Raw genomic sequence first — 13,227 nt, 5'->3', positions numbered from 1 at the left:
GTGTAAGCAACGGGGTGCGTCCATAGGGAGCAGACGCGTGACGATGGGCATTCGTAAACACGAGGTTGTTATAACGGCTCACTCTATGTCACAGTACTGGCTCCGGAGCCGTCGATGGATTTTAGAGAAGATACTAAATGTCATCGAAAATATTAAGCATAAATTAGAAGAACTTTTCATATGGAATCTAAATTTGGTAATCCTTAACTGTGAGATCAATATTTCCTGAGAAAGATTTTAACGACAAAAATCTTCTGATTCACTAATCCATAGGGATTACCCGTTATACTCGTGACTATTGAGAAGAGAAAAGGAAATTATGTTAACATAATTTTATATAGGAGTTTGAATAAAACTTAATCGTACTGGAAGTAAATACAAAAGAAACCAATATCTTCCTGAATTGCACAAGAAGAAGAAATTGTTATAGAGCACTGTATTTTTAATTGCCTACACTACTGTTAATAGTCACATAATCTACATTACTACCATGCTTTCATGTGATATTTATATTCTTGTATTTATATAAAATACATTAAGTGTGGCCAGTAGTTGAAGGAATAAACAAATAATAACGTTACATCGAAATATGATTTTTCAGGTGTTTATGGTTGTCTATAATCATCTTATTTCTCATATTTACTATTCAAATTATTCTATTGAGATGGAGAAAATACCAAGACGAACCCACAGTTGTAACAATTCAGAGAAACTACATCGATTGGAAACTCCCCCTGCCCGCGTTGTTCATGTGTCCGGAAGACGGAGTCAACCAGCGGACAATGAAACGGGCCATCAAAAAGTAAGTAAATATCTATAAAATGTTATATAACATTAACTATCTAACGTATGAAAATAGGATATATATATATATACGAAAATAGAATTTAATATCGTAGGCCAAAATATTGTTAAATATGTGTTGTATATGCAGGGTCTGTACAGAAACTAAGGAGACCGACCGTCGCGCGGCGCTCCAGTCGCCAGCAACGCGCTCCCCGGCAAAGGAATTTGTAGTTGAGAGTCTAAGCTAAGCAACGCCCTGGACATCATTCGCGTAAAAGCTCTGATGCAGGAAGGATCACGCGTGGCGCAAAAGCTTGTTTTGAGTTTTTGTCATGGCAGATTTTCAGAAATAATTTTTTGAACTGCTGTTTCTCACATGTTGAGGTCTTCGGCGATTAACCTTACACTCAAACGACGATCGGAGTTCAGGAGACTTTTCGCTTTGGCCACTATGTTTTGTCCAAACCATTCATTGGAGGGCGATGCTCCATGTCTTCAATGGTCTCTCGTCTGTTATTGAGCTTACTGAAGCAACGGAAAACTTAGTCCCTTGATAGTTCGTTTCTTTATAAGCCTACTTGATCAAGACAAGAGTCTCGCAAGCATTTTTGCCCAGGTGAAAGAAAACTTTAATGCGAATGCTCCATTTGTTACGTTTTCTGTCGTGACAAAAAAATCAAAAACAGCTTTAGCACCACGCGTGTTCCTTACTGCATCAGAGCTCGGACGCGACTCATGTACTAATGTGCGCTATCGAATGAATACTATCGAATTATTCGATAGTTTTGTACTATCAAATATATTATCAAATATATTTGATAGGCAAGGCAGTCTATCGAATGATTTTTCTTTGTAGAGGCACTTGACTTAACTACACTGGTCGGCAAAATGAAACATTTTTTTTCGCTCCCACGTACGAAAATAGGTGATTCCTATTTCGAGCTCCTGAGTTCGAATCCGTAACGTTTTTCTCCAGAACGTACCAGTTTTCAGGGAGGATGGGGGGTTGTTTCAATATCCGCCCAAAGATGCTATTCTCCAGTCATAATAATTTGCAGGTTATAATTTAAATGTCAATATAAATTATGCAGATAAAATTGCATAAAAAGTTAAAGTTTAACACTTACGTGTCACTTGGTTTTCCTACTCCTCTTGTAATTACTGCAAGGTGTCTCGCATGTCACATTCCAACAGAAGTCTGCCAACATATTCGCACTCCACTTACCACTGTAGTGCCTCTCCATAGTAGCTATTTGCTGGTGAAACCTTTTCCCGTGTTCATCAGAGACCTCCCAAAAGCTGTACATTTCAAGCAAGAAGTCCAGGTGGCAATGCAGGAAGTGTAACTTTAGGGACATATTACATCCCATGTTACGAAATAAAGTAATTAACCTGCCCACAATATCTGTGTAATATGGTGGGTGACAATATCTTCAGGTGACTTATGTTTCCCTAGAAAGTTACTCGTTCATCTCCACTTCATTAGCCACGTTCATCTCCCCTGGGACCAGTTGCTTCCTTGGCGGCCATTTTGTGATCGTGTACTGATCTTTGGCTCGACTATCCCAATGACACAAGAAGCAGCAGTGCTTTGTGTAACCCCCTTGTAAACCGGTGAGGATGGGAATAACCTTAAGGTCAGTTCATACAGACCACTGGAACTGTTCGTACTTTCTGCAATAGGTTTGGTATGTTCTCGTATGTTTCGTTCATATGTACAGCATGAGCAATAGGGATGGCTGGCTTTTCATTGCCATTGTGTAGACATTGCCTTGAGACTTATCCTAGAGGAATCTACGAATAGCCTCCAATCTTCAGTGTTGTAGTTCAACTTCAGTTGTCTCATAAGCGATGGAATGTCACTGCAATACACCAAATCACCATCCTTTGTAAAACTAGGAACTAGGCTCACCTCCCTTTTCCTATACATCGATATATTCATATCTTAGTTTACTAGATTCCATTATTGAAGTCGTGATGCAAGCAACAGGGCCTTAGACTTGGGGAGGTTTAATTCTCTGATCAGATCATTCAGCTCTTCCTGACTTACCAGATGTGATTCATTAGTGTCAGGCAGTGTGCGTAATTGGGATCTGACTGTGTACTCGAAGATTGTGCAACATCCTCACAAGCAACAGGCTCTTCATCGGATGAAACACTGCACAGGGTGTATGAGTCTGGTGGTACGGGTACAGGCAGGCAAACATCGTTTCACAGGTCTCCTCGCGCAATCCAAGTTAGGGTACTGTATTTTATGCTTCATGTTTTTTGAGAAACCTTTTATATTAGTCAGGCAGAAGTAACAGTCTGAAACATGATCACGGGGCTCGCGCCAAACCATAGGTACGGCGAACGGCACCGATTTATGTGTACCTTTCAACCATCCTGTGAGAATACGCGCACACGAGTTACAACTTCGTTTCGGAGCCCAAACGCGATCCTGGTCGCCGATTTTATACCCGAAGTACAGATGGTAGGCTGTCTTCAGGAACGGTGACAATGGCCTACTTTGTCCCTTGAAAATCCTTCCTCACATATGTAGCAGAATTAATCTGTCGAATTGTTGCAAGTTCTCGGCATGTTCGTTTAACACAAACATCAATATTTCACGCAGAAATATTTTTCACCTATGGTATATACAGACACAGCGTAACACCACCTTCTACCTCGAAGATCAACTCGAAACTGAAATATTTGTTTCACGCGACAACGTGGTGTATGTCTTACCGCCTTTTTCAACAATCTGTCTGTCGTCTAGACAAAAGGGAGCCGACGAATGATCGCAAGTTGATTACGAAACCTTTCTCCATCAATAACGCCTAGATTTTAGTACGCAGTGTGGAACGACAATAAATCTTTGCAATTCAAGGGGAGGGGATACGTTTCCGGGGGGTCGTGAGCTAGAGAAAAGAATGTTCCTGGGATATAGCCTAGTAACACTTATTGGATTAAGATAAAAATTAAGAATTATGCACTCCAAACACGGAAAGCACATATTAAATACGAAAAATACGATTTTTCTGTCAATTATGGAAACAGCACCCTGACAAAGAAAAAAACCTTACGTGCTGGAACTTTCTCGCTGACTCGTAATCAGCGTCTCGAAATCTATCCGGCACACCCTTTCACCCTCTTTTGAAAATTTTCGTGCCAACCAGTGCTACCTGAGAAACTGCTTTCGTTCTCCATACCAGACTATCGATAATTTACCATTTCAGCGGTCCTACCGCCTTGCTGTATGTTGAAAGGGAGAAACTAGCAGTGTTATTACGATCTCTTCCCGGCCTAGTAGAACGAGTCACGTGAATGAATGTTTTTGAACAGCGGCGAGTAAATTCCAGCCTGTTGAAATGTGTGGTACTATTATAACTTATAAAAAAAATATAGAAGTTGTTTTCGGATATCGCGTTTCCTGGTTCGCTCTGGATTGGAACCCCTGACGGCAATTATGGCGGTTTTATATGTTATACTATACAGCGTTTCTTAAAGAATAGATTGTAAATGACGTAAACTATAAAGGAGTAGACTTGCAACGAAGCGTACATTCACCTTTAAAATTATCTGTGTATATATATAGTGGCGATCCTTAAGATTAGGTAAACTTTGTGATTACTATTATTCGGGATTCTAACACCAACTTCCATCTGATTCAGTTCGGCATACATTTGGCTCGAACTCAAAATACTCTTTATAGGTGGAATCCATATATACAACCACTCGTCGACTCTATATTCATATCAGCCATCTCATACATATCAGACAATATACAAATATACGGTACACTACTTCAAGCCTCAACTAACAAAACAAAATACAGTTTTGACGTCATCACAAATGGATCATATGATATGCATTTTATTAACTTAATTGCATTTGTTTAATTTACAAACGAACGCATGCATATATAAGTACGTATTAGATGACACATTAGCACATCGTAAGGTGAGATGAAGAGTTGAGGAGACCCCAAACTTATTTATTCAGACATAGCTTCCATCTTATTCATATCACAAGAAATACACAGGACACTGATCAATAATAATCATTAACAGGAATATACAAACTTTCTCAAGATTTATCAATCAGTGAACTACACAAATTTAACGTTTTTCACTATGTTCAGTTCGTCGTTATATATTTAGAAGTCATAGATCATACACTTTCAATCAACAACAGTATATATATTCTTTTCTTCTCTTCTAATATGTTGGATTATAAACCTAACATCATAAATATATTTACAACAGTCGAAAAAGGACATAATTATATTGTAGAATATTACAATAATCAGATTTATATAGATATTCATAATTTTAAGGAAATAGATTAAATAATAAGTCTAATTTTAAATGTTAAAATAAAAGAAATCTCTTCTAGAATGATATAGATTTATGGCCTTTCTGAACATAAAACATCTTTGGAAATAAACAATAATTCTCCAAGTTAAATTTTTCTTCTTATGTAAATAACTATTACGGGAGATGAAATGACACTATTTAGTGAAGCGCTAAAATGTCTGTAACGGAGCGAGGCCAAAATTTGGTCCGTTACACTATCAATAGTTATATTAAGACTTCAAGTCAGGAGCTGTAGTGTTTTGTTAATGAGGCCCTGAAGAAGGCTTAATATCACTACTAGTTATCCGCTATCGAATGAATTTCAACCAATAGTAGACTGTTAAAAACTATCGAATGAATTCCAGCCAATGACAGGCAATGGAGAACTGAGGAAACTGGTACAATTCGCTTTCAAGTTCCTTTCAAGGTGTATTGCATCCTGAAAAGAGATATCCCGATCTAAGGGGAGAGTTCATTTACCCTAGGTGGACTTAGCATTTTTAAGCACGCACCGATTATGATTAAATATACGTAGGAAAATCTTACATATATTACATGCTGCGAAGAGGAAACTCTTATGATTTTACTTACCGTAACTGAAATTTTGAAAATACTGATAATTCTTCTGACTGAAAACACTTATAGGTTCTTAACTTAGTAATGTTTAAAACTGGGAAATAAAATGAAATCTTTAAGTTTTACGTCCCACGCTTATGCCGGTTAGGTTAAAAGAGACGGTGATTATGAGAAATGAATGAAATGGTGGAATGAAGAAAGTAGGAGGAAACGGGACAACCCCGAGGAAACCCACGCACACGGTGTTTGTCTACCATAAAGTCCACTTGGCAGGGGGTGGGATCAAACCCGATGTTTAAAACAGGTTTCGCAGGGAATTTAAAATAAAAATGAAATCTAATTTAATGCTCAACAGCTATGCCTTTAAGTGGAAATTCTAATTTTTTCTGCATATTATTATAAGATAAGAGCAAGGGACATTATGATACGAGTAGCTTGAAGACGCTTTCTGACTGTATGCGCAGTCATCATATTAGTATTCTTAGACACTGACACAAATCCTAGGGTATGAGGGGGACATGTCTCCCCAGTCTTGGAACTGGAGGGGACTGTCCCCCCAATAATCCGATTGGAAATGTGATTTTTGGGAAATGAATTTCTTTTGCCGCCGATCTTTTATTCGAACAACGCTTGCCCTTCTACTTGTAAATAACGCTCTTCTCTCATCATCCGCCTTGTTAATCTGCAGACCTCTCCTTAGAGCACCGTTTCCCAACCTTTTTCAACTTGCGGCACACTACGCGTGTAACATGCATTCTCGCGGCACACTTATATATATTATTATTTGTAAATATAAAAAACAGTGGTATTTTTTGCTTTGATTAGGTAGTTAGAGGTAGGGTTAGGTGGCAGAACAGCTATGGCTAAACCTCCCCCGCTTCAATAAAGACATTTTTCATTTTTTTTCATTGATTGCTGATCTCCTTCACACAGAGAAGAAAGCTCGATCACTGTTTTTTCCCCGTGGTAAATCACTATGCTTATTTTCCATTCTAATTAAAAAAAATTGCAATGAAATATTGGAATCGGGTTTTTAAAATACGCTTTCTTTTTCGAAAACTTTATCGAAACTTTTACTAACAAGGAAGATCATTAAACAACGAACGAACAAATAAATCTCTTTTATTTTTAAAACACAAACGTAGGTCATTTGTCCAAAGGATTGAATGTCATTTTAAATTTTCAAGTTACGAAATAGTCTTCAACAATAAAGAAGTAATAATGGTAATAACAATAACACATATTTTTTTCAACATTAAAAATGTACAGAAAGTAACACGGTATGAAACTTACAATTGTAAATTCATAGTAGAGTTTCATAGTAATCTGCAATACAAATATACATTTTCTCCTACATTTTGCGATTTGATTGTTATAGAATTAATAATTTTGTTTCGATTTTCTCGCGGCACACCAGCGACCCATTCACGGCACACCAGTGTGTCGCGGCACACCGGTTGGGAAACGCTGCCTTAGAGACTCCAGGGAATCTAGTTCAGAGTACACTTGTCAGTAAAATTATCGAATGAACGTTTAGGTAGCAGAAAAGCAAGTAGGAACACAATATTTGAATGAATAATAGAACGATACTTGTATTTGAACATCTTTATTATATCTTTATTTGTATTCGTGGGCAAAATGTACTTTTAAATTATGCACAAGCTATTCAAGAAAAGAAAGAGGAGAATATGAAAAGAAAAATAGATGTAATTTCTTTTCTGGTTATTATGCGATTATATTTTGTTATAACACTGATTCGACTATGTGAGTTTAGTTGTCATAGCAACGAAAAATAAATAATGCATGAGAAAGGATTCATCTCGTGAAACTTACATGTACGGTTTTTAAAGAGTGTATTTGTTTAACTTGTTACCTACTACAATAAAAAGGTAATATCTTGATGCAGTGTGTAAAATGAATTTTGATATATCAGCAGCCTTTGTTATATAAATATACAAACTGAGGACCTTTGAATTATATAATATATATGAACTGTGTGATTTCGTCTTATAATAAAAACACTATCGGTAGTTGAAAACAACTATTGAATAAAAGGTATCGATAGGTCGAAACAACTGTCGAATGATCATTCGGTAGGAGAAAGTATTCGATAGTGCCCATCACTAGACTGATATCCACTGCGTTGCTTTGCATAGACCCCCACTACTAATCCCCCTGCTGGCGACCGGAGCGCCATGCGACGGCCAGTTTCATCACTTTTTGGACAGAACCACTAGCCGTATATATTTTTGCAGAATCAATTAATCAATTTCATACAGGGTGTTTCAAAACAACACCGACAACGTTTGGGAGGTGATTCATGACACCAAGGTAAGACAAAAAGTATAGACCAACCTGGGTGCACAAATGTTTTTTTCGTAGTTATAGGCTGCTGAATACATGAAAAAAAAAGAACTTTCAAGGTCCATAGCTCCAATATGATGAGATCCAACGGAGTCGGGTCAAGATTTTGTTTTGGAACTAATATGTGGCCTATCCAAATATCCATGTGTCAAAATAATACGGTACTTCCGCAACAAGTTTTATAGAGATATTTGGTAAGTACTTCAGATTATATGCTCGTAGTCAAACTGCCTTCATAAAAACTGTTCCGTGAGTACCTTAGGATTCTGAAACATGTATTTTTGGATAGCGCATATATTAGTTTCCAAGCGAAGTTTTGACCCGATTGCGGTAGGCCACATAGTTTTGGAGCTATGGATCTTTGAGCTTCATTTTTTCATATTTTTGGCAGCCTATAACTCCGAAAAAAGCATTTGTGCACCCAGGTTGGTCTATACTTTTTGTCTTAACTTGGTGTCACGAATCACGTCCCAAACGTTGTCGGTGTTCTTTTGACACACCCTGTATGAAATTGATTTATTGATTCTGCAAAAATATATACTGCTAGTGGATCTGTCCAAAAAGTAAAACCAAATAAAACGAAATATTTATACCAAAAACTTTTGTAATATTCTCTATACTGGATTCTGCAACATGGCTCATCCATTTCAATAATCCGTACCTTGGACATTATCGATCAAATTTTATTGTGGAGAACGAACTCTGTACATCTACTTCTATAAAATAAAAAGAAAAACTGTTGTTCTGATCATAAAGGTGCAGCTGCTTTTGTCCATGGAATCAAAGTATGAAGATAGAGAAACATGATTTCTAGTACAGTAGAGCGTCGATTATCCGAACGTCGGTCAACCGAACGACCGCTTAAAAAAAAGTGTAGTAGCTCGCACCTGTTACTCTCCCACCCTACTGACCATCAAGTTTCCCACAGTAGTCGCCGCACTGAGTCACCGCTGGCGGAACATTGCTTCTAATGGGGCCTTCATAAGGCGATGCTGACCGGCCAAGCCGCCAGTCGCTGTGTTTCAACAATCAGCACACTTCTGTCGGTTTGGCACTGGCTGTAGAAGTACAGTACAGTACAGTACAGTACAGTACAGTTCGATTATCCGAACAAACCAGTTTTCCGAACACCCATGTCCCCCAATTACACTTCGGATAATCGACGCTCTACTGTATATTTACAAGATATATGAGACAGAATGTATTAAAGACTTGATCACTAGGGTGAAACGAAAGATCATTTTCTACCAACTTAAAAAGAACGTTACTGAATTCTCTCTCTCTCTCTCTGTGTGTGTTTGTGCAGTGGTGCCCACCCCCCCTCATGTCCATGACGCACCCCCCCTCAATTGTCTATCCGTAGGTGTTCTTCCATGGAAAAAAAATCTTTTCGATTAATTTTTACACCCCCTCAAACATATTTATATAGATTTTTACCCCCCCCCCAAATATTTCAATGACGCAGTTTGCGTCATAGCCCCCCTTGTGGGCACCCCTGGTTTGTGTGTATGTCTGTCTGTCTGTTATTTGCATTTTTTTCAATGTTGGGTCTTCCATTCGATAGAGCATCAAAAAGTAGGTGAGACAAGGGCTGGTTGAAACATTTTTCACATTTGCCCACATGACTTTTGTAATATTTCTTTAAAATTCACAAAAGGTGAACCAAATTAAAATTTGAAAACTCACCCCATATTGTGTATAGTTTCATTCTTACATTATTGGTTCACATTACGGAGTAACACACGATTTTCTTCAGGTGTTGATTGAGACAAAATGAATATATTATTCTAAGTTTCATTTTAGCCTTTATAAAATGTAATTAGCTATCATATAATGTGTATTCTATAGAAATTGTGAAACAGATCAAAACTATTTTCATAGCCATGCACAAAATGTGCTTGTGACAATGATAAAACATAGCAATGCAGTACTGCATTACTTGTTTTGTAGCTTCAAGAAAACTAAATCTCTAATCATCGTCGGAATTGCGGTTCTGGCATATGAAAGGAACTGTTCCATCAATGCACATTTCATGAGCCAATAAAACAGACATAAGTATTTACCTTCTGAACTGGAACTGGGGTCATATTTTTTCTCCTTTCTTGATTTCTTATTTGGAGGTAGTGTCTTTGATTTAGTGAAAACTTTCTTTCTCGGTAGCCCTACTAAGCTTTTGCTTCTCCCTGTTTGTAGTTTATGAAATGACTAAATTATTTCAATCATAAGAACTCAAATCATTTTTCGAAATCAATTCATCGTTAACATAAGATTTGACTATATGGAAATATAAGCGAGGGTGGTTGAAACACTACAACATTTGTGTTTCAACCAACCCCCTGCTGTCCGCCATGATAACAATGAAAATAGTGACACACACAATTCGTTAAATCAAAACGTAAGCATTGCAAATTGTACGTGATACTTCAAATCATTTTCTGGATACAACCTATGTTTCCATAACTTTGTTATTGTGAAATAATAAAAGAAAAAAAATTTTTAAAGTTACTCACCACATTCAAAAACATATTTTTCAAGATATACTGTGAACAATGACCGCGATCTCCATGAAAATCGTACACATTGAAGACAGTTGACTAATGCTTCTGCGCTAGGCAGACAGAGCTGCTAGGCCTCTTTCTTCATACTTTTTCGCTAATACTGTTTCAACCAGGCCCGATTTCCTCTATCTAAGAAAGTGATTGAATATTTCCCGTCACTCTTACCGTTTCCGAGATATTGGCCATAAAATTGCCGATTTCCCGAGATTTAAGGAGAAATATCTCAGGAACGATAAGTCATAGACAGATGATATTTTGCGAGAAAGAGAAGAAGGTGCGTATAAAAAGATTTATTTTTACATTTAGGAACAATCCGTTATCCTTATCACTCCATCTTTCCATTCTTTTTAAGTTCCTTCTGGCAATGCTCCTGAAGCATTCTCAAGTGGTTTAAAATAAATTTCTAATTGTATGGAAATATATTGTTTTGGTAACTGGAACAGGTTTTGAGATGCAGTAAGTATGATAAAGTTTCATAAATTTCACATTTCTTTTTCTATTTCAGCGTCTATCACTCTTCTTTTATTTACATTATACAAAAAATTCAATTGTACTTGTTGCATCTTTGTACCAGAAACAGAATTTCATGGGACAGGAATAAGAAGTAATAATGCTATCTTTTGTACGGTAATATTTCGTTTTAAAAAGTTGAATTTGGGCACAGTTTTGGTTTGTAGTTTAATTATTTGAAGCTTGTCATAAATTTGAACCCCTTCTCTTCCCCCAAAAGTATGTTTCATCTACTGGTATAGAAAGACATATCAAGCACAATCAAGTTTTAAAAAGCACAAATAAAGAATGAAAGGGGCAGCAATGGAATATAAAATGAGAAAGATAAAAAACGTTGTTGTACTAGTTGCACATTAAAGTATGCTCCGACAATTGTCTTAAAATTTTGTCTTTTGCACGTTAAAAGGTAATTAATTTTTTGTTCGATCTACTGCTGATATTACAGGCCCTTAACACGATGCTTGGTGAGAAAGCCATAAGTAAGCACACACTGAACTTATGATTCCAGAGCTCCAATCGGCGAATTTGTAACATAAATGGTTTTAATAACACTGCTTATATGTTAATAAATAAGAACACTATTTTTTCTTATTGTTGCCTTGCATAAACAATTGAAAAGCAAATGGGAATTGTCAGACGATAGAATAACTTCATAAATTCTTTAACACTCCTACTTCATAAAATTTAATAATTATTTTTTAAGTGTTTTACCTAAAAGTTTCCTTCCTTAATTTCTTTTCTCTTCAGACATTTCGGAAAAGTAAGCAAAGCAATGAGAAAGTTTTATATGGATTTCTTAAGCACCGTGGCCAACATGAACGGAACAAACTTAAATCTCATCCTAAAGTATGAAAATAAGTCTGTTCCTGATTTTAATTTGACGGAAATACATCAGATGGTAAGTTAAATATTTTTTATGAATCATATTTAATATTTTATTTCTTTCATATTAAAAGAATTGACTTTAACGGTTATAAATAGGAATTATTTAAATAAAGTAATTTGTTCTTGGTTGTTTTCAATACAGAAATGTCTACTTTAGAGATTAGCAAATCAGAATCACGGAAAGGTTTACTTAACCCTTAACTGTGCTAGTAAAAAAAAATCACGTTTGCTGTTGGTGAAGTATCTGAAAATCCCACATTAAAATTACACTATAAATATTGTAATAATTGTTATATTAATTGCAATAGTTGCGGATATGCTTACACATAATTAGGACCAACGTGCAAATGAAGTACCTTGTAAATACTTTCCTTGGAATTACATTGAACGGCTACAACAAAGAAATGTACTTGGCTGAAGAAAGGCCGTGGAGTATTATTTAAATACACCACCAGCACAGTTAGTGGTTAACCCTATTATCCTTCCCTTAGGAAAGGAGGGTTAAATTTGATTCAGGGAAGTACTATGACTCTTAAAGTACACTTGTTAAGAATTAATAGTATTTACAATTCTCAAGCCGTTCATGGTTGATATGCTAGGTTGATGATAATGAAATTTCCGTTCCAAGTGCATCATTTACAAAGGCAAAGAAATGAAAACTTAATATGTGGTGAAATAAGATAGTTATCTTCTGGAACTATAGTTTTTCTTTGCTTATACAATATTGGATTCGGTGGAGAAAAAGGTTTAGTACCTGGTTACGATTAAGTACGCAACACGTTAAAACCCTCGATCATCTGAGGATGTCTTCCTCCTGAAGAAGTGCTGGAGACGACAGAAGAGATAGTAGTCCGTGAAAAAGACACCAGGGGTATATGATGAGGAGAGATTATACGCATATTGCTCATGTTGCGAAGTCTATAACTGGGGAGAGACAGTAATGTTCCTTGCAATATTCGCGTGTACATTGTTGTACAACATTAGAAGAAAAAACATGTTTAACATTTCTAGAAGTTTGCTGAGGACATTCTGGTGCATTTCATTAAGTTCAGAACTATAACGATCAACGCAGGAAACGTGGTGGATTCTATGGACCATAGCAGTAGTAAAAACACCTAATATGGGTGAATGGGCAGTTTGGCAAAGCTTCATGGAAGTTTTTTATAATTCAGCCAGTTTTGTTGCCTTTCTCTGTTGCCACAACGATTCCA

The 13,227-nt window shown here is 36.6% G+C and overlaps 1 protein-coding gene across 1 annotated transcript in view; it reads left to right on the top strand.

The window, feature by feature from the left end:
• Positions 1-664: 664 nt before the first annotated feature.
• LOC145692610 (uncharacterized) overlaps positions 665-13,227 on the top strand; it is an 87,631-nt gene continuing 75,068 nt past the window's right edge. The window contains exon 1 of the mRNA XM_081767931.1: positions 665-802. Coding sequence (XP_081624057.1) covers positions 665-802 — 138 coding nt within the window. The remainder of the gene's footprint in view (positions 803-13,227) is intronic.

The sequence above is a fragment of the Thermobia domestica genome, chromosome 8 (assembly GCF_964235325.1).
Source record: "Thermobia domestica chromosome 8, izTheDome1.hap1.1, whole genome shotgun sequence".
In the NCBI taxonomy this organism is placed as follows: Eukaryota; Metazoa; Arthropoda; class Insecta; order Zygentoma; family Lepismatidae; genus Thermobia; species Thermobia domestica.
Note: the sequence above shows the minus strand (reverse complement) of the source record. Positions and strands in the feature narration are given on the sequence as shown.